This window comes from Cherax quadricarinatus, chromosome 59, assembly GCF_038502225.1.
Source record: "Cherax quadricarinatus isolate ZL_2023a chromosome 59, ASM3850222v1, whole genome shotgun sequence".
Lineage (NCBI taxonomy): Eukaryota > Metazoa > Arthropoda > Malacostraca > Decapoda > Parastacidae > Cherax > Cherax quadricarinatus.
The window spans coordinates 25,341,326-25,367,852 of record NC_091350.1 but is presented as its reverse complement, the minus strand read 5'-3'; the positions used below and the strand labels follow the sequence as shown (position 1 = coordinate 25,367,852).

The 26,527-nt window shown below is 42.7% G+C and overlaps 1 protein-coding gene across 1 annotated transcript in view; it reads right to left on the bottom strand.

Annotated features, from left to right (window-relative positions):
* LOC128698845 (cell surface glycoprotein MUC18-like) overlaps positions 1–26,527 on the bottom strand; it is a 220,364-nt gene that overhangs the window by 22,925 nt on the left and 170,912 nt on the right. The window contains exons 5-8 of the mRNA XM_070097825.1: positions 22,136–22,319; positions 21,682–21,863; positions 10,491–10,642; positions 8,469–8,619 (exon numbers count right to left, since the gene is read on the bottom strand). Coding sequence (XP_069953926.1) covers positions 8,469–8,619; positions 10,491–10,642; positions 21,682–21,863; positions 22,136–22,319 — 669 coding nt within the window. The remainder of the gene's footprint in view (positions 1–8,468; positions 8,620–10,490; positions 10,643–21,681; positions 21,864–22,135; positions 22,320–26,527) is intronic.

Here is a 26,527-nt window from a genome sequence, read left to right as displayed (position 1 = left end):
CCTAACAACCTGTTGGTATTTTATACCATTTTAATGTTCAATCTGTCAGATACTGCAACACAAGGGTATCTTGGTACAGACCTGAAATCAACTTGGATAATTTCTACTAGTGAGAATGGCTACATTTGAGAGGGACCTGACCTCCCAAGGACCACATTCTTACCTCTACTAGTGGCCTACATCTCACCTCCTGGCGGTATATAAGGCTCCATCCTGTCACTTCAACCCCATATTGTTTCAGACTATGGAACAATGCTCTTTTCCAGACTAAGGGACTGACCACCTCAAAACTTCAAGGGTGATGGACTGAGCACATCGTCTTCAAGTATCTTCTGCTTCTATCAACTTTTCTGTACTCGACTGAAGAAGCCTACTGTGTAGGCGAAACGTTTCGAAGTAAAGATACCTAACTGTTGCATATGTGTCTTACCTAACACTCCAGCTTGCTCATAACTGTGTACACATAACATATCTCACTCCAGCTTGCTCATATCTACGTACATAACATAGCTCATTCCAGCTTGCTCATAACTGTTTACACATAACATAGCTCACCAGCTTGCTCATAACTGTGTACACATAACATAGCTCACTCCAGCTTGCTCATAACTGTGTACACATAACATAGCTCAACATTGTTATTAGTAAGCTGCCGCCAACCACTAACCTTCTTAACAGTGTTTTATCCACATAATCTGGATCAGCTGTCAGATTCCCACCAAGAGAGAGCGTAAACAATGATTTTACAGTGTATATTAACGGCCGCCTGGGAGCCAAGACTCCGCTTCTCACCTCATTGGAGACAGAAGGGGCTCCAGAAAGACGGAGAGGTGGAGTACACCACCAAGTGCTGGACATAGTACACCCAACCGAGGAAGAGTGAAGAGGCTTCTTAGTGAGCTAGATACCTCAAAGGCAATGGGGCCAGATAACATCTCTCCATGGGTCCTGAGAGAGGGAGCAGAGGCGCTATGTGTACCCCTAACAACAATATTCAATACATTTATCGAAACAGGGAGATTACCAGAGGCATGGAAGACAGCAAATGTAGTCCCAATCTTTAAAAAAGGAGACAGACATGAAACACTAAACTACAGACCAGTGTCACTGACATGTATAGTATGCAAAGTCATGACAACGACATACAAAATACTGAGAGGAATTGGCAAGGTGGATAAGGACAGGATGTTCCAGAGATGGGACACAGCAACAAGAGGACACAGTTGGAAGTTAAAGACACAGATGAATCACAGGGATGTTAGGAAGCATTTCTTCAGCCAGAGAGTAGTCAGGATATGGAATAGTTTGGGAAGCGAAGTAGTGGAGGCAGGATCTATACATAGCTTTAAGCAGAGGTATGATAAAGCTCAAGGTTCAGGGAGAGTGACCTAGTAGCGACCAGTGAAGAGGCGGGGCCAGGAGCTTGGACTCGACCCCTGCAACCTCAACTGAGTACACACACACACACACACACACACACACACACACACACACACACACACACACACAAGACAGATGACTTGTGAAAACAGGGATCATGGATAAGGAGAGAGGCCAAGTGGCAATGCGAGAATGATATAGCTCAAAAGCGAAATCTGACTCAGAGTTGTTATATAGCCACATTAGAAGGAAAAGAATGAAGACCAGGTGATCAAGCTGAGTAAGGAAGGAGGGGAGCTCACAGGGAGCGACCAGAAGGTATGTTAGGAGCTCAACTCAAGATTCAGGGACATATTCACAATGGAGACAGAGAGGTTTCCAGCAAACCGAGAGAGAGTAGGGGTGCACTATCAAGTGGTAGGCACACTGCACACAACTGAGGAGGAGGTGAAGAAACTGCTAGATAAGCTAGACATCTCGAACGCGGTGAACCCAGATAGCATTTCTCGATGGGTCCTGAGAAAGGACCAGTGGATATTATTGTACGTAGCACTATGTGTGCCACTTACAGTAATCTTAAATAAATTTAATTAAACAGGTCAACTGCCTGACGTGTGACTGACATTTATAGTATGCAAAGTCATGGAAAAGATTATCAGGAGAAAAGTGGAGCTCCTAGAAAGGAATAGGGTCTTACATGACAACCAGCATGAAACATGGAAGGGAAATCCTGCATCATAAACTTCCTGTAAGGCAGGAGAGAGAGAAGAATGCGTTGATTGTATATTCTCTGAGTGCGAAAATTCTTTCTATAATGTAACACACAAGAGACTGATTGAAAAGCTAGAGGAGAAGGCAGGAATAGCAGCGAAAATTCTGCAATGGATCAGAGAATACTTGACAGGAAGGAAACAACGTGTGTTGTTGCGTGACGAGGTGTCAAAGTCCGTGCAAGTGTCGAATGGGGTTCCAAAGCAGTCAGTCCTGTGTCCGATCCTGTTTCTAGTGTATGCGAATGACGTGACAGAAGGGATAGATTAAGAGGCGACCCTGCTTGCAGGGACGAGGATCAGGTAAGCCTACAAGGAGATCTGGACAGGCTGCAAGCCTTGTTTGATAAATGTTTCCCGGAGTTGAACCCCAGTGCAAGTCATGAAGTCTGGGGAAGGATGAGGAAGTATTTCTTCAGTCAGAGATATCAGGAAGTGGATTATTATTATTATGGGGTAGCGCTAAACCCGTAAGGTTTATACAGCGCCTGTGGGGGGATGGAAGGTATTCAGGGTCAATTCAGGGAACTGCAGCACAGATACAATTCCCTAGATCAAGAGCCCCTCACCAGCGTCAAGGAACCTCCCTTGCGGGGATCAGGAATTGGAACAATCCGGAGAGTGAAGTACTTAAGGCAGGAACCATACATAGCTTTAAGAAGAAGTTCGATAAAGCTCAGAGAAGGACCAGCAAAGAGGCGGGGCCAGGAGCTATGACTCAACCTCTGAAACACTATTTGAGTACAACTAGGAGAGTACATAAACACACACACACGCATACATACATACACACACACACACACACACACACACACACACACACACACACACACACACACACACACACACACAGGATGTTCCAGAGATGAGACACAGAAACAACAGGTCACAATTAGAAGTTAAAGACTCAGATGAGCCAAATGGATGTTAGGAAGTATTCCTTCAGCCACAGAGTTGTTAGGAAGTGGAATAGTCTGGCAAATGATGTAGTGGAGGCAGGAGCCATGCATATTTTTAAGACGAGGTATGAAAAAGCTCATGGAGCAGGGAGAGGGAGGACCCAGTAACGGTCAGTGAAGAGGCGGGGCCAGGAGCCGAGTCTCGACCCCTGCAGCCACAACTAGGTGAATACAGTGGGCGTCTGTGACGAGCGGGGTGCCACTGGCGTCAGTCCTAAGACCAGTGCTATTTTTGGTATATGTGAATGAAGTGATGGAAGGGACAGACTCAGAAGTGCCCCTCTTTCCAGATGGTGTGAAGTTAATGAGGAGAATTAAACCGAATGAGGATCAGAGACTTAGGCTGGAAGACTGGTCAAGAAACTGGTTCCTCGAATTTAATCCTGCCAAATGCAAAGTAATGAAGATCGGCGAAGGGCAAAGAAGACTGCTGACAGAATATAGGCTAGGTGACCAAAGACTGCAAACCTTACTCAGGGAGAAGGAACTTGGGATGAGTATAATACCGAGCACATCTCCTGAGGCGCACATCAACCAGGTAACTGCTGCAGCATATGGGCGCCTGGCAAACCTCAGAATTGCGTTCCGATAGTTCAATAAGGAATCATTCAAGACTCTGTACACCGTATACGTCAGGCCCATACTGGAGTATACAGCACCATTTTGGAACCCACACCCTGTCAAGTACGTCAAGAAATTAGAAAAATTGCAAAGGTTTGCAACAAGACTAGTGCCGGTGCTAAGGGGGATGTCCTACCAGAAGAGGCTAAGGGAATAGGCCTGACGACACTGGAGGACAGGTGGGTTAGGGGAGACATGATAACGATATACAAAATACTGCGAGGAATTGACAAGATGAACAGAGATAGGATGTTCCAGAGATGGGGCACAGAAACAAGGGGTCGCAGTAAGAAGTTGAAGACGCAAATGAATCACAGGGATATTAGGAAGTATTTCTCTAGTCATAGAATTGTCAGGAAGTGAAAATTTCTTTAAAATGACTTAGTGGAGACAGGAGCCATACATCGTTTTAAGACGAGGTTTGATAATGCTCATGGAACAGAGAGAGGACCTAGTAACGATCAGTGAATAGGCGGGGCCAGGAGCAGAGTCTCGACAGTTGCAACCACAAACAGGCCAGTAGAACTAGGTGAGTACACACACACACACACACACACACACACACACACACACACACACACACACACACACACAACTCTTCGTAAAGGAAATATCTACTCTTTTCTCTTTCTGGGAGAATGCTGTTCTCAGTGCATGTTATCCAGTGTTTAAGTAGTGTATGTCTCCGTTGGTGAGCCAGGACACATCTTTTGACCCTGTGTCACTGTTTACACAGCTTATTTTAGTTTGTAATATTTGACATTTTCAGAGGGTGAGTTGTGAGACACACACTGTACCTCTGGTATCGAGTTAAACTCTTGACTAATTTGTTCTGGCATCTATGCATTGCTGTAATCGGGTATGGAAATTGCTGGAATCTCTTTTGGTAATAAGGAAGAGTTTTGCTTTTTCTGGAACTTGGCGATGGTCCACAGTTATGGTCACTTTTTGGTTTCCTGGTTCCTTGCCTGACGCTGTGCTGCTAAATGCTGCGTCGAATATTTTTGCTGTTTGGCGAAATGGTCGCCCTTTTTTTCCTCTTTTTGTTCAGAAATTAGCTTATTTAGGGCCTTGTTTTCTCAGTCACATTCTAAGGGTTAACAAAGCACATATTGAGCACACATTTAAACTTAAACACGTACATTACTTTTGTACTTTAAAGTACATTTACAGTAACGTACCTAATGGTACATATTCTTTAAAGCACGATAGTGTACAGCATCGTATTATATGCATTTTATGTACAAAATAAGTATATGCGTAATACAAATGTATAATAATTATGTAAGAGACTATGTCCTTAATTATTCAGTTTACATTTACCGCAAATATTTCAATCTAGAAACCTTTTTCTTATTAAAGATTTCAGTTTTTATTTGTCATGTAATTATCCAGTTGCATCCCGAAAGTGTTACTGAGACGCCACATACTGTACCAGATAACGAGAGTAGAATTCTAACAGTGTAGTAAAACTGGACAGGTTAGGTGCTAGAAGAGGGATTAGTAAGTGTTCTCTGGAGATATCTTCTCCGATAAATGTCGCATTTTGCAACACTGGGAGCACTTCTTGGAGATTTTGTTCCATGGTGTTAGAGGAGTGGTTTCCGTTTAGACTGTTACGGTGAGTTTCTGTTTATTTAGGCTGCTAACGGGGGTAGTTGTGTGTGTGTACTCACCTATTTGTACTCACCTATTTGTGGTTGCAGGGGTCGAGTCACAGCTCCTGGCCCCGCCTCTTCGCTGATTGCTACTAGGTCCTCTCTTTCCCTGCCCCATGAGCTCTATCATACCTCGCCTTAAAACTATGTATGGTTCCCGCCTCCACTACGTCACTTTCTAGGCTATTCCATGGCCTGACTACTCTATGATTGAAGAAATACTTCCTAACATCCCTTTGATTCATCTGAGTCTTCAACTTCCAATTGTGACCTCTTGTGTCTGTGTCCAATCTCTGGAACAACCTGTCTTTGTCCACCTTATCTATTCCGCGCAGTATTTTATATGTCGTTATCATGTCTCCCCTGACCCTCCTGTCCTCCAGTGTCGTCAGGCCGATTTCCCTCAACCTTTCTTCGTAGGACAATCCCCGTAGCTCTGGGACTAGTCTTGTTGCAAACCTTTGCACTTTCTCTAATTTCTTGACGTGCTTGACTAGGTGTGGATTCCAAACTGGTGCTGCATACTCCAGTATGGGCCTGACGTAAATGGTATACAGAGTCTTAAACGAATCCTTACTGAGGTATCGGAACGCTATCCGTAGGTTTGCCAGGCGCCCGTATGCTGCAGCAGTTATCTGATTGATATGCGCCTCAGAAGATATGCTCGGTGTTATACTCACCCCCAGATCTTTTTCCTTGAGTGAGGTTAGCAATCTTGGGCCATCTAAACTATATTGTGTCTGCGGTCTTCTTTGCCCTTTCCCAATCTTCATGACTTTGCATTTGGCAGGGTTAAATTCAAGGAGCCAGTTGCTGGACCAGGCTTGTAGCCTGTCCAGGTCTCTTTGTAGTCCTGCCTGATCCTCATCCGATTTGATTCTTCTCATTAACTTCGCATCATCTGCAAACAAGGACACTTCTGAGTATCCCTTCCGTTATGTCGTTCACATATACCAAGAACAGCACAGGTCCTAGGACTGACCCCTGTGGAACCCCGCTTGTCACAGGCGCCCACTCTGACACCTCGTCGCGTACCATGACTCGTTGTTGCCTCCCTGTCAGATATTCTCTGATCCATTTCAGTGCCTTTCCTGTTATGTGTGCCTGATCCTCTAGCTTTTGCAGTAACCTCTTGTGAGGAACTGTGTCGAAGGCCTTCTTGCAGTCCAAAAATATGCAGTCGATCCACCCCTCTCTCTCTTGTCTTACTTCTGTCACCTTGTCATAAAACTCTAGTAGGTTTGTGACACAGGATTTTCCTTCCCTGAAACCGTGCTGGTTGTCAATTATACACTTGTTTCTTTCCAGGTGCCCCACCACTCTCCTCCTGATGATCTTCTCCATGACCTTGCATACTATACACGTTAGTGATACAGGTCTGTAGTTTAGTGCCTCATGTCTGTCTCCCTTTTTAAAAATTGGGACTACATTTGTGTGTGTGTGTGTGTGTGTGTGTGTGTGTGTGTGTGTGTGTGTGTGTGTGTGTGTACTCACCTATTTGTGGTTCCAGGGGTCGATTCATAGCTCCTGGCCCCGCCTCTTTACTGATCCCTGCTAGGTCCTCTCTCTGTCCCATGAACATTATAAAACCTCGTCTGTAAACTATTTATGGTTCCTGCCTCCACTACGTCATTTTAAAGAAATTTCCACTTCCTGACAACTCTATGACTAAAGAAATACTTACTAACATCCCTTTGACTCATCTGTCACCTCTCGTTCTTCTGTCCATTAATTTCATCAGACTTTAGCATCTGGTCATAGCTTTCACCTCTTAGTTATGAAACTAGTTTTCTTGGAAACCTTTGCACTTTTTCGATATTTCCGACATGCTCCAGCAGATCTGGACTCAATATTAGTGCTGTGTACTCAAAGATAGACACAAATGTTTTATATAGTAACGTAAATGGCTTTTTTGAGGTTTCTGAAAGATACACTTAAATTTGCCCGTCTTGCGTTTACTGCTGCAGTTAACAGATTGTCATTCACCTCAGGTGATACACTCAAAACTATACTCATGCCGAGGTCTTTCTCTTCCCATGAGGTTTGTAGCGTTTGTCCTCCAACTTGATACTCTCTAGTGTGTGTACTCATCTATTTGTGGTTGCAACGGTCGAGACTCAGGTCCTGGCCCCGCCTCTGCACTGATACTAGGTCCTCTCTCTCCCTGCTACATGAGCTTTATCATACCTCGTCTTAAAGCTGTGTATACTTCCTGCCTCCACTACTTGTGTGTGTGTGTGTGTGTGTGTGTGTGTGTGTGTGTGTGTGTGTGTGTGTGTGTGTGTGTGTGTGTGTGTGTGTGTGTGTGTGTGTGTGTTAGTGTGTACATAATTGCCAGTATGCTAATAAACCGCAAGTGTGGCTGTCTTTTACTTTACTTCTGCACATATGTTTTAAGTATAAACGTTATGTTTCTTGCTAGAATGTGTTCAGTTCATGTCAACAAATGTTTACATTTGTATATACACAAATAAAAAAAAATTGTATATACACAAAAAAAATATCCATAGATGGAATTTCCCAAGTTATAGTTGTTCCAGCTCTCTAACGAGATCTTAAAGTGTAGCAGCCCTTTCATTACTGAGATATATTTGACGATCTCCGCAACGTCTTCCTGATAACTCGTCTTCCTGATAACTCGTCTTCCTGATAACTCGTCATCCTGATAACTCGTCATCCTGATAACTCGTCATCCTGATAACTCGTCATCCTGATAACTCGTCTTCCTGATAACTCGTCTTCCTGATAACTCGTCTTCCTGATAACTCGTCTTCCTGATAACTCGTCATCCTGATAACTCGTCATCCTGATAACTCGTCATCCTGATAACTCGTCATCCTGATAACTCGTCATCCTGATAACTCGTCATCCTGATAACTCGTCATCCTGATAACTCGTCATCCTGATAACTCGTCATCCTGATAACTCGTCATCCTGATAACTCAATTCCCTGCTCAAGTTAGCTAATTTCATTACTTCATATCTCCAATGTTGAATATGACTGTGATATATACTTTGTTCCCACTATGTAGCTCGTACACAGAACACCACAGCCGCACAAGCTTGAAGGAAATACTCACATAGAACTTGAAGTTGGTGTGTTGACTCCATCGTTTTTGCAGGCAATTCACGATTTTCTGCCCGACACACCAGTTTGCTGCCTTCATCCTGAGGGCTTACGACCAGTTCCAGGGTACTTGACGTCCATGGATCGTTGACATCACGTGAGGTCTGGCAAGGATCACACAGTGGCTTGGAAAAGGGTTAGTAAGCGAACTGACCTGGAAGGTTAGGTATTGTAATGGACAGACACTGAGCATATGACTTGCTTTGGCAGCTATTTTGAATGTATGATGATAATGTCTGTGCTTTTGTATGAAGAGAAACAGAGATGTTAAGTTAAATTGGTTTTCAGGTTGGTGGAATACGAGCATAGTAAGATTTTAGATAAATGGTTCAGAGAACCGACCAGTTGATAAATTAGACACATGTGCAACACTTGGGTATCTTTATTGAGGAAACGTTTCGCCACACAGTGGCTTCCAACTTTTCTTGTTATTCCTTTATCACACGTTTTGTGTGCTATTACACCATGGTCACACTTGTCGAAGGCTTTTGCCTTCGACATTATCATAGTGGTCCAGTAGCTGGGACAGGTAGGAGCGGCCTGTTCTAAAGCCGTATTGCCCTGGGTTGTGTAATTGATGGGTATCTAGGTGGTTGGCGATCTTGCTACTTAGAACCCTCTCAAAGATTTTTATATGGGATGTTAGTGCTATCGGTCTGTAGTTCTTTGCAACTGATTTACTGCCACCTTTGTGGAGTGGAGCTATGTCTGTTGTTTTTAGTGAGTCTGGGATGACTCCTGTGTCCATGCTCCCTCTCCATAGAATGCTGAAGGCACGTGACAGTATCTTCTTGCAATTCATGATGAACACAGAGTTCCACGAGTCTGGGCCTGGGAGAGAGTGCATGGGCATGTCATTTATTGCCTTATCAAAGTCTTGTGGTGTTAGGATAATATCCGAGACCCATGTTTTGGGTCTCGTCCGTAAAGAATTCATTTGGATTGTCGACCCTTAGCCTGGGTAACGGCTCGCTGAACACTGGGTCGTATTGGGACTTAAGAAAACTAAGACATTGTTACAAGACCCATAATGAAAAATGACTCGATTTCTAAGCTTTACATATTTGCATTTTACATACCTAGGTTCAGAATTTGCACAGTTAAATCTTCAGGAGTATAGTACATAAGAGAAAGAGCTTTCGAAAGGAGACGAAAGCAAGCTGAGTTATTCAACAAGAATGCAAGACTAAGAACCTGTACTGAACACGAGAAGGATAAGTGAATCAATACCTTCATCTATCTTCGTCTAAAAATAAAAATGAGGAGAGTCACAGTTAATGTTTTCCTGACCAATTTGTTGCAATTTTTTTTAGAATAATGGGTATTAATATCTGCAGAAAGTTCTTGTTGAGTTAATCAGGACCATTCTTAAGGTCAAACACTTTATTGCTGTTCTGACCTTTATTTCTGATCACGACTTTTCTTTCATTGTTAAGTTGGTAATAATAATCGTGTTAAGTTTCTTGACCTCGACAAAAGTGGAATTCAACCATTTATGTAAATCACAGTTCTTGAAAACGTTCTCTAATTTTAGTAATGTCTAATTAGTGTTGACTGTTGAATAAATATTTTTCAGATTGAAAAGCCAATGAAAATGGTACAGTAAATGTCGGATTTTTATCAACTGTCAATGTAATAGTTAAACATATATACATTTAAGTCAGAAGATGGAATACAGTTATGATAATTATCAAAGGTGAATTAAACGAAAAAGTGGTGCATGAATCTAACTTTCTCAACCATTATTTGGAATTCCCGGAATTTTGAGTTACATAACAAATTATATGATTACTTTGAATCATTACAAGTTCTCCAGACATGAAGAGCAGACACATCTATCGAACAAATCATGGAATTTCACCTTGTAAGCTCACAATGCATCAGCAGAAAGACCAAGTTAAAATTTCATTCCAGAAACCCCCCAAAAAAACCGGGGGAACTTTCCCGGGAAAGAGTAGAAAGCAAGTAAACTTACCATTTGGGACACCCCCTTTTTCATGTGTCCGTTGAGCCACCACGTAAGTGTTGCCGGGGGTCTGCTTCCCTTGGCCTCGCAGACCACTTGATACTGGCGTCCTGCTGAGACCGGACCATCTAGACCTCGCACCTCCACACGCTCAGGTCCATCTACAGTCATATGAAAGGGAAAACCCAAGTTGTGCATAGTATAGTACAAACTTACACTATATCATTCCCTCCTCTCTTACAAAAAAAAAATGGGACAAGAACACCAGAAACTTAACCTGGCTTGTGGAACAGAGGCTGCAGACCTCATTCGAGGAGAACAATAAAGGGATAACTATAGTTCCCAGCATATTACTAGAATAATACATAAACCAAATAAATTAGCTTTCGTCTGCAAATTCATGTACGTATATCAAATTTCTTGAAGAGGAATCTATAGGAAGACTGTATTTACCCAGACTTTAAGAAAGCTTTCGAATTCCCAAGGATAGATTAACCTTGAAACGGCAAAATATAGGAGGAATTAGAGCTAAATTACTACATAGGATGAGACACCTTTTGTGTGAGAGGAATAAGGGGAAAGTTGTAGACGAGAAATGTCTGTAGAGGGAGATGTCACAAGTGGGGTGCCACAAGGCTTTGTACTTCACCCATAAATTTTCTTAATTTTTATGATAATATGCTAATGATAAATTAGACACATGTGCAACTCTTGGGTATCTTTATTGAGGAAACGTTTCGCCACACAGTGGCTTCATCAGTCCATACGTAGGAGAAACTTGAAGAACAGGAGGAGAATGAGGTAATCAGTCCCTCAACCTTGAGTCGATGTGTTCAGTCCATCAATCTTGAATAGAATAGGTATTCTATTCTAGATTGATAATATGCTAGACGGAATGAAAAAATATATGGATATATTTGAATAAATGGAGTATACAGTGATGGATAACTGAATTTAATATGCATAAATAATTTCCGTGTAACTAAATTTGTGATAAATGAAAATGAAGTCACATGAAGAATATACTGTAAACTGTGAACCAAAATATTGATAGAACTAAATATAGAGAGGAATCTGTGATTCATTATTAGTAACTGTTACCGGAAGATCATGTTAATGAAACTGCGAGAAAATCATGTACAAACTGGCCAACTATAAAATAACTTCAAATATATGTAGGGAAGGTGTAATGTGGAATGTTAAATATTTGTTTATACCATATTTTTTTTATTTTATTAACACATAGGCAGATTCCCTCCAAGGCAGGGTGGCCCGAAAACGAAAAACTTTCTCCATTATTCACTTCATCACTGTCCTGCCAGAGGCATGCTTACACTACAGTTTTTAAACTGCAACATTAACACCCCTCCTTCAGAGTGCAGGCACTGTACTTCCCATCTCCAGGACTCAAGTCCAGCCTGCCAGTTTCCCTGAACCCCTTCATAAATGTTACCTTGCTCACACTCCAACAGCAAGTTAAGTCCTAAAAACCATTTGTTTCCAATCGCTTCTAACGCTCACGCCTCCTCCCTCCAACCTTTCCTAGACATACCCCTACCCCACCTTCCCTCCACTACAGATTTATACACTCTCATATTCATTCTATTTTATTTCATCCTCTCTACATGTCCGAACCACCTCAACAACCCCTCAACCCTGTGAATAATAGTTTTGGTAATCCTGCATCTCCTCCTAATTTCCAATATTGGAATATTCATCTGATGTGCCCACACCTGAAAATGGCTGCCAGAGTTGAGCATTATGAGCAATAGTTAAAGATAAAATCTTTAAAAATGCCCATGTTAGCTGTTAGGAAACAAGAAGACATGATACCCTCTGACAAGTTCTTGCAGTGACATGATAGAGAAAGCAAAGAAGACTTTTTAATGACTCACGAAATCGTAATGACAAGATTGCAACCAAACCATACCGCGGGCTCAAATCCCGCCCGTGGTATGGTAAGACTTTTTAATACCTGTAACAGAGAGAACAAGTCTCAAAACGTAGAAAAAAAATATAAAATAGAAAGAATAGATTGTTTTTCTCACTGAGTGGTTGAAAAATAGCATGCATTAAAAGATGAATTAGGAACTGGTAAGTTCTGCATCCAGTGAACAGTGTTGAAGGTGGAACACCATAGTTGCGAAAAGACAGTTAAAAAATAGCTAATTACACACAAATATCTATCGGGATAAGCAATAATAATGAACTGTGTGCTATAAGCAACAGGTCTTTCACCAGCTGTGTTCTTCATGTTCGTAAACATTTGAGAACAGTTGAAAACAAGGCAGCGTGACCCGGAAAAGAAGTCATATATGTTTAATAATAATGATAATTATAAGAAAAAGAAGAGGAGGAGGAGGAGAAGGAAGAGGAGGAGGAGAAGGAAAAGGAGGAAGAGGAAAGGAAGAGGAAAAGGAGGAGAAAGGTGACGATGATGATTTTTACAAGGTCCATGACACTTTAAAGAAAGGCCCTTGTGCAGAGCATTTCGAGCAACCTAAGTTACACTTGGCCCCGAGAATGCGACCCACAAAGGCGGGTAGCACCCAGGTATTTACTGACTGCTGTGTGTACACCAAACCATCATGTGATATGTTACTGGAAATCATCTTCAGCAAGAGTAGTTTATATAAATCGAGAAGAATACTTTAGTTCAGTGGGAAAAACAGAGGCTTCAGTTTTCTAAAGTATGTAGCCCACAAAGTATGTAGCCCACAAAGTATGTAGCCCACAAAGTATGTAGCCCACAAAGTATGTAGCCCACAAAGTATGTAGCCCACAAAGTATGTAGCCCACAAAGTATGTAGCCCACAAAGTATGTAGCCCACAAAGTATGTAGCCCACAAAGTATGTAGCCCACAAAGTATGTAGCCCACAAAGTATGTAGCCCACAAAGTATGTAGCCCACAAAGTATGTACCCCACAAAGTATGTAGCCCACAAAGTATGTAGCCCACAAAGTACGTAGCCCACAAAGTATGTAGCCCACAAAGTATGTAGCCCACAAAGTATGTAGCCCACAAAGTATGTAGCCCACAAAGTATGTAGCCCACAAAGTATGTAGCCCACAAAGTATGTAGCCCACAAAGTATGTAGCCCACAAAGTATGTACCCCACAAAGTATGTAGCCCACAAAGTATGTAGCCCACAAAGTATGTAGCCCACAAAGTATGTAGCCCACAAAGTATGTAGCCCACAAAGTATGTACCCCACAAAGTATGTACCCCACAAAGTATGTACCCCACAAAGTATGTACCCCACAAAGTATGTAGCCCACAAAGTATGTACCCCACAAAGTATGTACCCCACAAAGTATGTACCCCACAAAGTATGTACCCCACAAAGTATGTACCCCACAAAGTATGTAGCCCACAAAGTATGTAGCCCACAAAGTATGTAGCCCACAAAGTATGTACCCCACAAAGTATGTACCCCACAAAGTATGTACCCCACAAAGTATGTACCCCACAAAGTATGTACCCCACAAAGTATGTACCCCACAAAGTATGTACCCCACAAAGTATGTAGCCCACAAAGTATGTACCCCACAAAGTATGTAGCCCACAAAGTATGTAGCCCACAAAGTATGTACCCCACAAAGTATATACCCCACAAAGTATGTACCCCACAAAGTATGTAGCCCACAAAGTATGTACCCCACAAAGTATGTACCCCACAAAGTATGTACCCCACAAAGTATGTACCCCACAAAGTATGTACCCCACAAAGTATGTAGCCCACAAAGTATGTACCCCACAAAGTATGTACCCCACAAAGTATGTAGCCCACAAAGTATGTACTCCACAAAGTATGTACCCCACAAAGTATGTACCCCACAAAGTATGTACCCCACAAAGTATGTAGCCCACAAAGTATGTAGCCCACAAAGTATGTAGCCCACAAAGTATGTACCCCACAAAGTATGTAGCCCACAAAGTATGTACCCCACAAAGTATGTACCCCACAAAGTATGTACCCCACAAAGTATGTAGCCCACAAAGTATGTACCCCACAAAGTATGTACCCCACAAAGTATGTACCCCACAAAGTATGTAGCCCACAGAGTATGTAGCCCACAGAGTATGTAGCCCACAGAGTATGTAGCCCACAAAGTATGTACCCCACAAAGTATGTACCCCACAAAGTATGTACCCCACAAAGTATGTAGCCCACAAAGTATGTACCCCACAAAGTATGTAGCCCACAAAGTATGTACCCCACAAAGTATGTACCCCACAAAGTATGTAGCCCACAAAGTATGTAGCCCACAAAGTATGTAGCCCACAAAGTATGTAGCCCACAAAGTATGTAGCCCACAAAGTATGTACCCCACAAAGTATGTAGCCCACAAAGTATGTAGCCCACAAAGTATGTAGCCCACAAAGTATGTAGCCCACAAAGTATGTACCCCACAAAGTATGTAGCCCACAAAGTATGTACCCCACAAAGTATGTAGCCCACAAAGTATGTACCCCACAAAGTATGTAGCCCACAAAGTATGTACCCCACAAAGTATGTAGCCCACAAAGTATGTAGCCCACAAAGTATGTAGCCCACAAAGCATAATAGCTCTACCGATGAGCTGCCATCAGTTTAAGCACGTAAATAGGAAAAAAAAGAAATTTAATATACTCGGGACAAGATTTAATCTCCGAGCAGAGATAAACGAATCTCCAAGCAGAGATGAACGAATCTCCGAGCAGAGATGGACGAATGTCCGAGCAGAGATGGACGAATCTCCGAGCAGAGATGGATGAATCTCCGAGCAGAGATGGACGAATGTCCGAGCAGAGATAAACGAATCTCCAAGCAGAGATGAACGAATCTCCGAGCAGAGATGGACGAATGTCCGAGCAGAGATGGACGAATCTCCGAGCAGAGATGGATGAATCTCCGAGCAGAGATGGACGAATGTCCGAGCAGAGATTGATGAATCTCCGAGCAGAGATGGTTGAATCTCCGAGCAGAGATGGATGAATCTCCGAGCAGAGATGGACGAATCTCCGAGCAGAGATGGACGAATCTCCGAGCAGAGATGGATGAATCTCCGAGCAGAGATGGATGAATCTCCGAGCAGAGATGGATGAATCTCCGAGCAGAGATGGACGAATCTCCGAGCAGAGATGGACGAATCTCCGAGCAGAGATGGACGAATGTCCGAGCAGAGATGGACGAATGTCCGAGCAGAGATAGACGAATGCCCGAGCAGAGATGGATGAATCTCCTAGCAGAGATGGATGAATCTCCGAGCAGAGATGGATGAATCTCCGAGCAGAGATGGACGAATGTCCGAGCAGACATGGATGAATCTCCGAGCAGAGATGGACGAATCTCCGAGCAGAGATGGATGAATCTCCGAGCAGAGATGGATGAATCTCCGAGAAGAGATGGGTGAATCTCCGAGCAGAGATGGACGAATGTCCGAGCAGAGGTGGACGAATGTCCGAGCAGAGGTGGACGAATCTCCGAGCAGAGATGGATGAATCTCCGAGCAGAGATGGACGAATGTCCGAGCAGAGATTGATGAATCTCCGAGCAGAGATGGTTGAATCTCCGAGCAGAGATGGATGAATCTCCGAGCAGAGATGGACGAATCTCCGAGCAGAGATGGATGAATCTCCGAGCAGAGATGGATGAATCTCCGAGCAGAGATGGACGAATCTCCGAGCAGAGATGGACGAATCTCCGAGCAGAGATGGACGAATCTCCGAGCAGAGATGGACGAATCTCCGAGCAGAGATGGACGAATCTCCGAGCAGAGATGGACGAATGTCCGAGCAGAGATGGATGAATACCGAGCAGAGATGGACGAATGTCCGAGCAGAGATTGATGAATCTCCGAGCAGAGATGGATGAATCTCCGAGCAGAGATGGATGAATCTCCGAGCAGAGATGGATGAATACCGAGCAGAGATGGACGAATGCCCGAGCAGAGATTGATGAATCTCCGAGCAGAGATGGTTGAATCTCCGAGCAGAGATGGATGAATCTCCGAGCAGAGATGGACGAATCTCCTAGCAGAGATGGATGAATCTCCGAGCGGAGATGGATGAATCTCCGAGCAGAGATGGACGAATGTCCGACCAGAGATGGATGAATCTCCGAGCAGAGATGGACGAATCTCCGAGCAGAGATGGACGAATGTCCGAGCAGAGATGGATGAATCTCCGAGCAGAGATGGATGAATCTCCGAGCAGAGATGGACGAATGTCCGAGATGGATGAATCTCCGAGCAGAGATGGATGAATCTCCGAGCAGAGATGGATGAATCTCCGAGCAGAGATGGATGAATCTCCTAGCAGAGATGGATGAATCTCCGAGCAGAGATGGACGAATCTCCGAGCAGAGATGGATGAATCTCCGAGCAGAGATGGATGAATCTCCGAGCAGAGATGGATGAATCTCCGAGCAGAGATGGATGAATCTCCGAGCAGAGATGGATGAATCTCCGAGCAGAGATGGATGAATCTCCGAGCAGAGATGGATGAATCTCCGAGCAGAGATGGATGAATCTCCGAGCAGAGATGGATGAATCTCCGAGCAGAGATGGACGAATGTCCGAGCAGAGATGGACGAATCTCCGAGCAGAGATGGATGAATCTCCGAGCAGAGATGGACGAATCTCCGAGCAGAGATGGACGAATGTCCGAGCAGAGATGGACGAATCTCCGAGCAGAGATGGATGAATCTCCGAGCAGAGATGGACGAATCTCCGAGCAGAGATGGACGAATCTCCGAGCAGAGATGGATGAATCTCCGAGCAGAGATGGATGAATCTCCGAGCAGAGATGGACGAATGTCCGACCAGAGATGGATGAATCTCCGAGCAGAGATGGACGAATCTCCGAGCAGAGATGGACGAATGTCCGAGCAGAAATAGACGAATGCCCGAGCAAAGATGGATGAATCTCCTAGCAGAGATGGATGAATCTCCGAGCAGAGATGGACGAATCTCCGAGCAGAGATGGATGAATCTCCGAGCAGAGATGGATGAATCTCCGAGCAGAGATGGATGAATCTCCGAGCAGAGATGGACGAATGTCCGAGATGGATGAATCTCCGAGCAGAGATGGATGAATCTCCGAGCAGAGATGGATGAATCTCCGAGCAGAGATGGATGAATCTCCGAGCAGAGATGGATGAATCTCCGAGCAGAGATGGACGAATGTCCGAGCAGAGATGGACGAATCTCCGAGCAGAGATGGATGAATCTCCGAGCAGAGATGGACGAATCTCCGAGCAGAGATGGACGAATGTCCGAGCAGAGATGGACGAATTTCCGAGCAGAGATGGATGAATCTCCGAGCAGAGATGGATGAATCTCCGAGCAGAGATGGATTACAAACGACGAAAGACTGAAGGAGCGTAGATGGTCGACCTTGGTGGATAGAATTACCCCTGAAGGAACTGAATTGGCAAGATAGAATTACCAGGAAAATCGTAATAACTGCCTGAATATTCTAACAATAGTGATATAAGTAATAACAGTACGGCAGAGGTCGAAATGGAGGACTCAGAGACAAGGGACATAAATCAAGACATATTAGTAATATTCACGCCAGGAAATACTTCTTCAGATTCTTGATCAGAAAGTTAAATTAAAATAGGATGAAATAGAAAAAATACGTACACAGTTTTAATGATATGTACGTGAGGTAATATAATTACAATATATTACATATTCTTGAGGGATAGCCAAAATACAAAAATAAATTGTGAAATGAATGTGAAAGGTCAGAAATGAAAATTAAAAAGGGATAGGCATATCACAAAAATAAATTGAGAAGAGAGCAGTAGGATATGGCACGGGTTGGACGCCGCATGTGCGCTACTTGTGGTGCTGAGGTCCTCTTGGGCGCGGAGGGAGATCTTCGGTCCTTTCACTCCTCCTAGCAACTATTCCTCCCCATTCCCCCCTTTTTTTATTCTTTTTTTTCATTATTAGCAATTTATTAAAAAAAAACTGCCCTAATTCCAGACAACAAGAGCCAGATGAAAATTTACGAAAGATACCTAGGAAACCCCTGCCTCAGATAGGTAATTATATTCCCACGAAAATCCAGTCTCAGATAGGTAATTATATTCCCACGAAAATCCAGTCTCAGATAGGTAATTATATTCCCACGAAAATCCAGTCTCAGATAGGTAATTATATTCCGGCGAAAATCCAGTCTCAGATAGGTAATTAAATTCCTCAGAACATAAGAAAGAAGGAACACAGCAACAGGCCTTCTAACAAATGCGGAGCAGTCCCATGTGTCCCCACCGGATTAGCCCAATGACCCACCCAGTCTGGTCACCTTCACTCAAGAAAGGAGCACGGCACCAGATCCAGCAGCACAAGCTAGTCAGGTCCAACTCACACCCACCCACACCCACTCATGTATTTATCTAACCTATTTTTAAAACTACAAAACGTTTTAGCCTCAATAACTGTACTCGGGAGTTTGTCCCACTCATCCACAACTCTCCAAACCATACCCCCGGCCGGGATTGAACCCGCGGATTCAATCCCGGCCGGGGGTATGGTTTGTTTGCAATCGTGTCATTACGATTTCTTGAGTCATCCACAACTCTATTACCAAACCAGTGCTTTCCTATATCCTTCCTGAATCTGATTTTTTCAAACTTGAAACCATTGCTGCGAGTCCTGTCTTGGCTGGAATTTTTCAGCACGCTATTTACATCCCCTTTATTTATTCCTGTTTTCCATTTATACACCTCTACGCCTTTCGAGAGAGTGCAGATTCAGGGCCCTCAGTCTATCCTCATAGCGAAGATTTCTGATACATGGGATCATCTTTGTCAGCCTCCTCTGTAAGTTTTCCAGAGCATTTGTATCCATTCTGTAATACGGTGACCAGAACTGACCAGCACGGTCTGAGGCCTAACCGAGAATATATAGAGTTGAAGAACAACCTGAGGACTTATATTTTTTATACTTCTAGATACGAAGCCAAGAATTCTGTCAACTTTATTGCAAACACTAATGCACTGTTGTCTTGGTTTTAGATTACTGCTAACCAGAGCTCCTAAATCCTTTTCGCAATCAGTAGTATTAAGATCTACTTTATTTAGTTTATTTGTCACATGGTTATTTTCCTGTCGAACATTTAGAACTTTGCATTTGTCTATATTAAACTGCATCTGCCACTTCTCTGACCATTGAATCAGTCTATTCAAATCATCCTGGAGTGCTCTGGTGTCCTCATTAGAATGAATTTGACGGCCTATTTTGGTGTCATAAGCAAATTTGCTTATGTCGCTATTTATTCCCTCATCTATGCTGTTTATGTAAATTGTGAACAACAACGGGCCCACCACTGACCCCTGAGGAACACTGCTGGTGACATGCCCCCATTCTGATTTCTTCCCATTTATGCAAACTCTCTGCTGCCTATTTGTCAACCATGCCTCTACCTAGGAAAAAATTTCTCCTTCTATTCCGTGTGCCTTATGTTTCCTTAATAGCCTCTGGTGTGGAACTCTATCGAAAGCCTTACTGAAGTCCACATACACAATATATTCATTACCATGATCTACCTCCTCAAACACCTTAGTGAAAATTGTTAGTAAATTCGTAAGACATGAACGCCCCTTAGCAAAACCGTGTTGAGATTCATTAATCAATCTGTGCCTATCAAGATGGCAACGAATTGCTTCGGCAATTATTGATTCCATAAATTTTCCCATTATAGAGGTAAGGCTTATTGGTCTATAGTTCGCAGCCAAGGACCTGTCACCTGCCTTGTAAATAGGTATTACATTTGCCATTTTCCACTTATCAGGCACTATGCCAGTTTGTAGTGATATGTTAAAAAGATTAGCCAAAGGTATGCTAAGTTCCTCTTTACATTCCTTTAATAATATCACCCTTGCAAACAGTTCATCAGGGCCTGGGTATTTGTTTGGTTTTAGTTTCTCAATTTGTCTGAGGATCATGTCACTAGTGCATAGTGTATTATCATCCTGTTCTACATAATCTCTTATTTCAGGAATATCGCTAGTATTTTCCTGGGTGAAAACTGAGAGGAAGTAGGTATTGAGAATTTCACACATATCCTTATCACTGTCAGTGATCTGACCAGAGATACTCTTAAGTGGGCCAATCTTGTCCCTAATCTTACTTCTGTATACCTGAAAGAACCCTTTTGGGTTAGTCTTTGAATCTCTTGCGACCTTAGCCTCATAATCCCTTTTTGCTTTTCTTATTCCTTTCTTTATTTCTCTCTTTAATTGAATATATTGATTTCTTAACTGCCCATCCCATCTTTTGATACGCCTATTTATGCCTCTTTTTTGACCAATGAGATGTTTTAATCTATTGTTCATCCATTTGGGATCATTTTTGTTAGATTGCATTCCCAGGAATCCCCAGTCTCAGATAGGTAATTATATTCCCACGAAACCCCATTGTCAGATAGGCAATTACATTCCCACGAAACCCCAGTCACAGATAGGTAATTATATTTCCCTGAAACCCCAGTCTCAGATAGGTAATTATATTCCCCCAACACCCCAGTCTCAGGTAGGTAATTATATTCCCATTAAAATGGTATAAAATACCAACAGATTGTTAGGTAAGACACATATGCAACAGTTAGGTATCTTTATTTCGAAACGTTTCGCCTACACAGTAGGCTTCTTCAGTCGAGTACAGAAAAGTTGATAGAAGCAAAAGATACTTGAAGACGATGTAATCAGTCCATCACCCTTAAAGTTTTGAGGTGGTCAGTCCCTCAGTCTGGAGAAGAGCATTGTTCCGTTGTCTGAAACAATATGTTTCAGACTGAGGGACTGACCACCTCAAAACTTTATGGGTGATGGACTGATTACATCGTCTTCAAGTATCTTCTGCTTCTATCAACTTTTCTGTACTCGACTGAAGAAGCCTACTGTGTAGGCGAAACGTTTCGAAATAAAGATACCTAACTGTTGCATATGTGTCTTACCTAACAATTATATTCCCACAAAACTTCAGTATCAGATAGGCAATTATATTCCCACGAAACCCCAGTGCCAGATAGGTAATTATAATTACACAAAACCCCAGTCTCAGATAGGTAATTATAATCACACGAAACCCCAGTCTCAGATAGGTAATTATAATCACACGAAACCCCCAGTCTCAGATAGGTAATTATAGAAGACTGTTTCGTTTCTCTAAATTTTACTCTGCAGACATCACAGATACTCACAGTTCATATCGAGCTCTACCGCTGCCTCTTTTGTAGGTGCTAATTCGTGGTTGTCTGCCTTGCAGGTGTAGGTAGAGCGGAGATCTTCCTTCTTCAGTGCCCGCAGGTGTATCGTGTTCACTGCTACACTCCCAGGTTCATCGCCCACTCTCGTAGAGATGGCGGAGGTGACATGCGCTTCACTGCAACACAACAGCACCGAGTTTGACATGGTGACAGTAAAGTGGATAGTGTTAAGAGGTCTGGAGTTTTAAGACTCTCAGACGCGGGTTCTAACCTCACCTGTGTTATGGTTTGTTTGCAATCGTGTCATTAAAATTTCGTGAGTCAAAAATGACGAGATACCCTCCAGAACATCTTTCGAGACTCACAGATTGATTAATAATCCCAAAAATAAATAAAATTTGGATATGTGAATATACACAAGCACTGCAACACACACTAGAGGACTCACTTGGGTGACGCCTGGTTGGGACTATCCAGGTGGTGTCCGTTCTTCCACCAGGTGACAGTGGGTGGTGGGTCTCCTCCAAGCACTTGGCAAGTGAGGGAAGGTCTCTCACCCACTGTGTAGGGCCCTGCCACACCTACCACCTCTATTCCACTCTCGTCCACTATCCTCACACTCTCTACCGGCTCTGTTAAAACAAAAGGTATGGTACTTTTACATCCCATATTTGGCTACTTTCTGTATACTGTTCAGTGGCTATTCACAGGATGTAATTTGTTGTGAACCAACTCAGACCACCGTTGTAGTCAATGGATGCAAAGTTGTCTATAGATTACTGCAAAATACCATGACAAAGAAATAATCCTGCATGAAATGAGGTCATGAACTGCTGACCAATCAACGAAGACTACTTCCACAAACATTCATGTCTCTAGGGACACAGCAGAAATCGATGTTGATAAATTAGACACATGTGCAACACTTGGGTATCTTTAATGAGGAAACGTTTCACCACACAGTGGCTTCATCAGTCCATACAAAGGAGAATGGTGAAGAACAGGAGGAGTTGAGGTAATCAGTCCCTCAGCCTTGAGTTGATGTGATCATTCCATCAATCTTGAAAAGATTGTGTACGAAACGTTTCCTCATTAAGTATACCCAAGTGTCGTACATGTGTTTAATTTATCAACTTGTCGGTTCTCTGAACCATTCATCTACAGAAATCGATGTCTTGCGTTGACTAGCAATGCGGATTAACTAAAGTTCTACATGTACAACACTGGGATGAACGTAATCAAATTTCTGCATAGTCTGAAATCCGCTATATAAATCTTAAACTACTGCAAATGCAATACATATGATGACCATGAACACTGCATGCAGCTTGACTCTGAAAATACTAGCCGAGACTAATGAACGACCTCGTGTAATTCTGTTCAGAAGAAGTGCTGGATGCCCGTCTCCTTGGGAATACGTAGACCCATAGTGTAAATATCAATGGCATGGGAATGTGATTGGAAGTTTTTAAGAAAGAGTGAACGTAAAGCTATAGTAGGTATTGAACTTTAGCACATGGTAGTGAAGAACAGACACGAATCATCGGAACTTCCAAAGGGGAGAGAGAAAACATGCTAGATGAACATACAGAGGAGGTAAATTAAGTCAAGAGAAAGTGAATGTAGAGAAAAAGGGGAATAGTAAAGAGGAGGCGGAAATCTAACGAAGGAGTTCTACTAACATCTGTTGCTCTCCCATATGTAGAAGGAGCATTAAGGTCATGAGAGAGGACGAAATAACGAAGAAAATGGGCATCAAGTCTATCTTGCAAAGATGGAACATACGCCTCAGCATATAGGTTCTCAACCTGGAAGGAACGTAAAGCACCTAGATTGAAACGCAACCCTTGGTAATGAATGGAACCTGTTTTAAAAAGATTTGAGGAAGAAGATGCATAATACAGGTGGTCACCTCAGTCCAGTTTAGATATGATGAGCAAGTGGATAAAATCGGATAAAATAACTTTGAGGAAAAATATTTGGATTTCTTCTTTTAGCCATTAGATTATTCCACTTTCCTTACCACCATATTTTTTTTTACCAGTAGGTATATTTTATTAAACAATATGGTACACAAGACTTAGAAGGTACATTTTTTTTTCAATAAGTCGGTCGTCTCCCACCGAGGCAGGGTGACCCAAAAAAGAAAGAAAATCCCCAAAAAGAAAATACTTTCATCATCATTCAACACTTTCACCACACTCACACATTATCACTGCTTTTGCAGAGGTGCTCGGAATACAACAGCTTAGAAGCGTATACGTATAAAGATACACAACATATCCCTCCAAACTGCCAATATCCCAAACCCCTCCTTTAAAGTGCAGGCATTGTACTTCACATTTCCAGGACTCAAGTCCGACTATATGAACATAACCAGTTTCCCTGAATCTCTTCACTAAATATTACCCTGCTCACACTCCAACAGATCGTCAGGTCCCAAGTATCATTCGCCTCCATTCACTCCTATCTAACACGCTCACGCACGCTTGCTGGAAGTCCAAGCCCCTAGCCACAAAACCTCCATTACCCCCTCTTTCCAACCCTTTCGAGGACGACCCCTACCCCTCCTTCCTTCCCCTATAGATTTATATGCTTTCCATGTCATTCTACTTTGATCCATTCTCTCTAAATGACCAAACCACCTCAACAACCCCTCTTCTGCCCTCTAATACTTTTATTAACTCCACACCTTCTCCTAATTTCCACACTCCGAATTTTCTGCATAATATTTACACCACACATTGCCCTTAGACAGGACATCTCCACTGCCTCCAACCGTCTCCTCGCTGCTGCATTTACCACCCAAGCTTCACATCCATATAAGAGTGTTGGTACTACTATACTTTCATACATTCCCTTCTTTGCCTCCATAGATTACGTTTTTTGACTCCACATATACCTCAACGCACAACTCACCTTTTTTCCCTCATCAATTCTATGATTAACCTCATCCTTCATAAATCCATCCGACGACACGTCAACTCCCAAGTATCTGAAAACATTCACTTCTTCCATGCTCCTCCTCCCCAATTTGATATCCAATTTTTCTTTATCTAAATCATTTGATACCCTCATCACCTTACTCTTTTCTATGTTCACTTTCAACTTTCTACCTTTACACACATTCTCAAACTCATCCACTAACCTTTGCAATTTTTCTTTAGAATCTCCCATAAGCACAGTATCATCAGCAAAAAGTAACTGTGTCAATTCCCATTTTGAATTTGATTCCCCATAATTTAATCCCACCCCTCTCCCAAACACCCTACCATTTACTTCTTTTACAACCCCATCTATAAATATATTAAACATCCATGGTGACCTACTTTTGCCGGGAAGTAGTCTCCCTCTCTTCTACACACCCTAACCTGAGCCTCACTATCCTCATAAAAACTCTTTACAGCATTTAGTAACTTACCACCTATTCCATATACTTGCAACATCTGCCACATTGCTCCTCTATCCACTCTATCATATGCCTTTTCTAAATCCATAAATGCAATAAAAACTTCCGTACCTTTATCTAAATACTGTTCACATATATGCTTCAATGTAAACACTTGATCTACACATCCCCTACCCACTCTGAAGCCTCCCTGCTCATCTGCAATCCTACATTCTGTCTTACCTCTAATTCTTTCAATTATAACCCTACCGTATACTTTTCCTGGTATACTCAGTAAACTTATTCCTCTATAATTTTTACAATCTCTTTTGTCCCCTTTCCCTTTATATAAAGGGACTATACATGCTCTCCGCCAATCCCTACGTACCTTCCTCTCTTTCATACATTTATTAAACAAAAGTACCAACCACTCCAACACTATATCCCCCCTGCTTTTAACATTTCTATCATGATCCCATCAGTTCCAGCTGCTTTACCCCCTTTCATTCTACGTAATGCCTCACATACCTCCACCACACTTACATTCTGCTCTTCTTCACTCCTAAAAGATGGTATACCTCCCTGGCCAGTGCATGAAATTACCGCCTCCCTTTCTTCCTCAACATTTAAAAGTTCCTCAAAATATTCTCTCCATCTACCTAATACCTCCCTCTCCCCGTCTACTAACTCCCCTACTCTGTTTTTAACTGACAAATCCTTACTTTCCCTAGGCTTTCTTAACTTGTTTAACTCACTCCAAATTTTTTTCTTATTTTCATTAAAATTTCTTGACAGTGCCTCTCCCACTCTTTCATCTGCTCTCCTTTTGCACTCTCTCACCACTCTCTTCACCTTTCTTTTACTCTCCATATACTCTGCTCTTCTTATAACACTTCTGCTTTGTAAAAACCTCTCATAAGCTACCTTTTTCTCTTTTATCACACCCTTTACTTCATCATTCCACCAATCACTCCTCTTTCCACCTGCCCCACCCTCCTATAACCACAAACTTCTGCCCCACATTCTAATACTGCATTTTTAAAACTATTCCAACCCTCTTCAACCCCCCACTACTCATCTTTGCACTAGCCCACCTTTCTGCCAATGGTCGCTTATATCTCGCCCGAACTTCCTCCTCCCTTAGTTTATACACTTTCACCTCCCTCTTACATAACTGGTACAAAGATAGCACATACAGTACATGAGGTTTAGGAGTTACATTTCAAGTACATATTGCTACTTTTTTGTGTAGTCTCACACTTGGTTGATACCATCAGGACGCTTTTGGTTGCTGGACGCTTCTCTTGCTATCCTGGTCTCTGATTTTGTCACTGTCAGTGGAACGATTAGTGGGGACAGCCTCTCGATTAGAGGGGTCTGCCTCTCGATTAGAGGGGTCTGCCTCTCGATTAGAGGGGTCTGCCTCTCGATTAGAGGGGTCTGCCTCTCGAT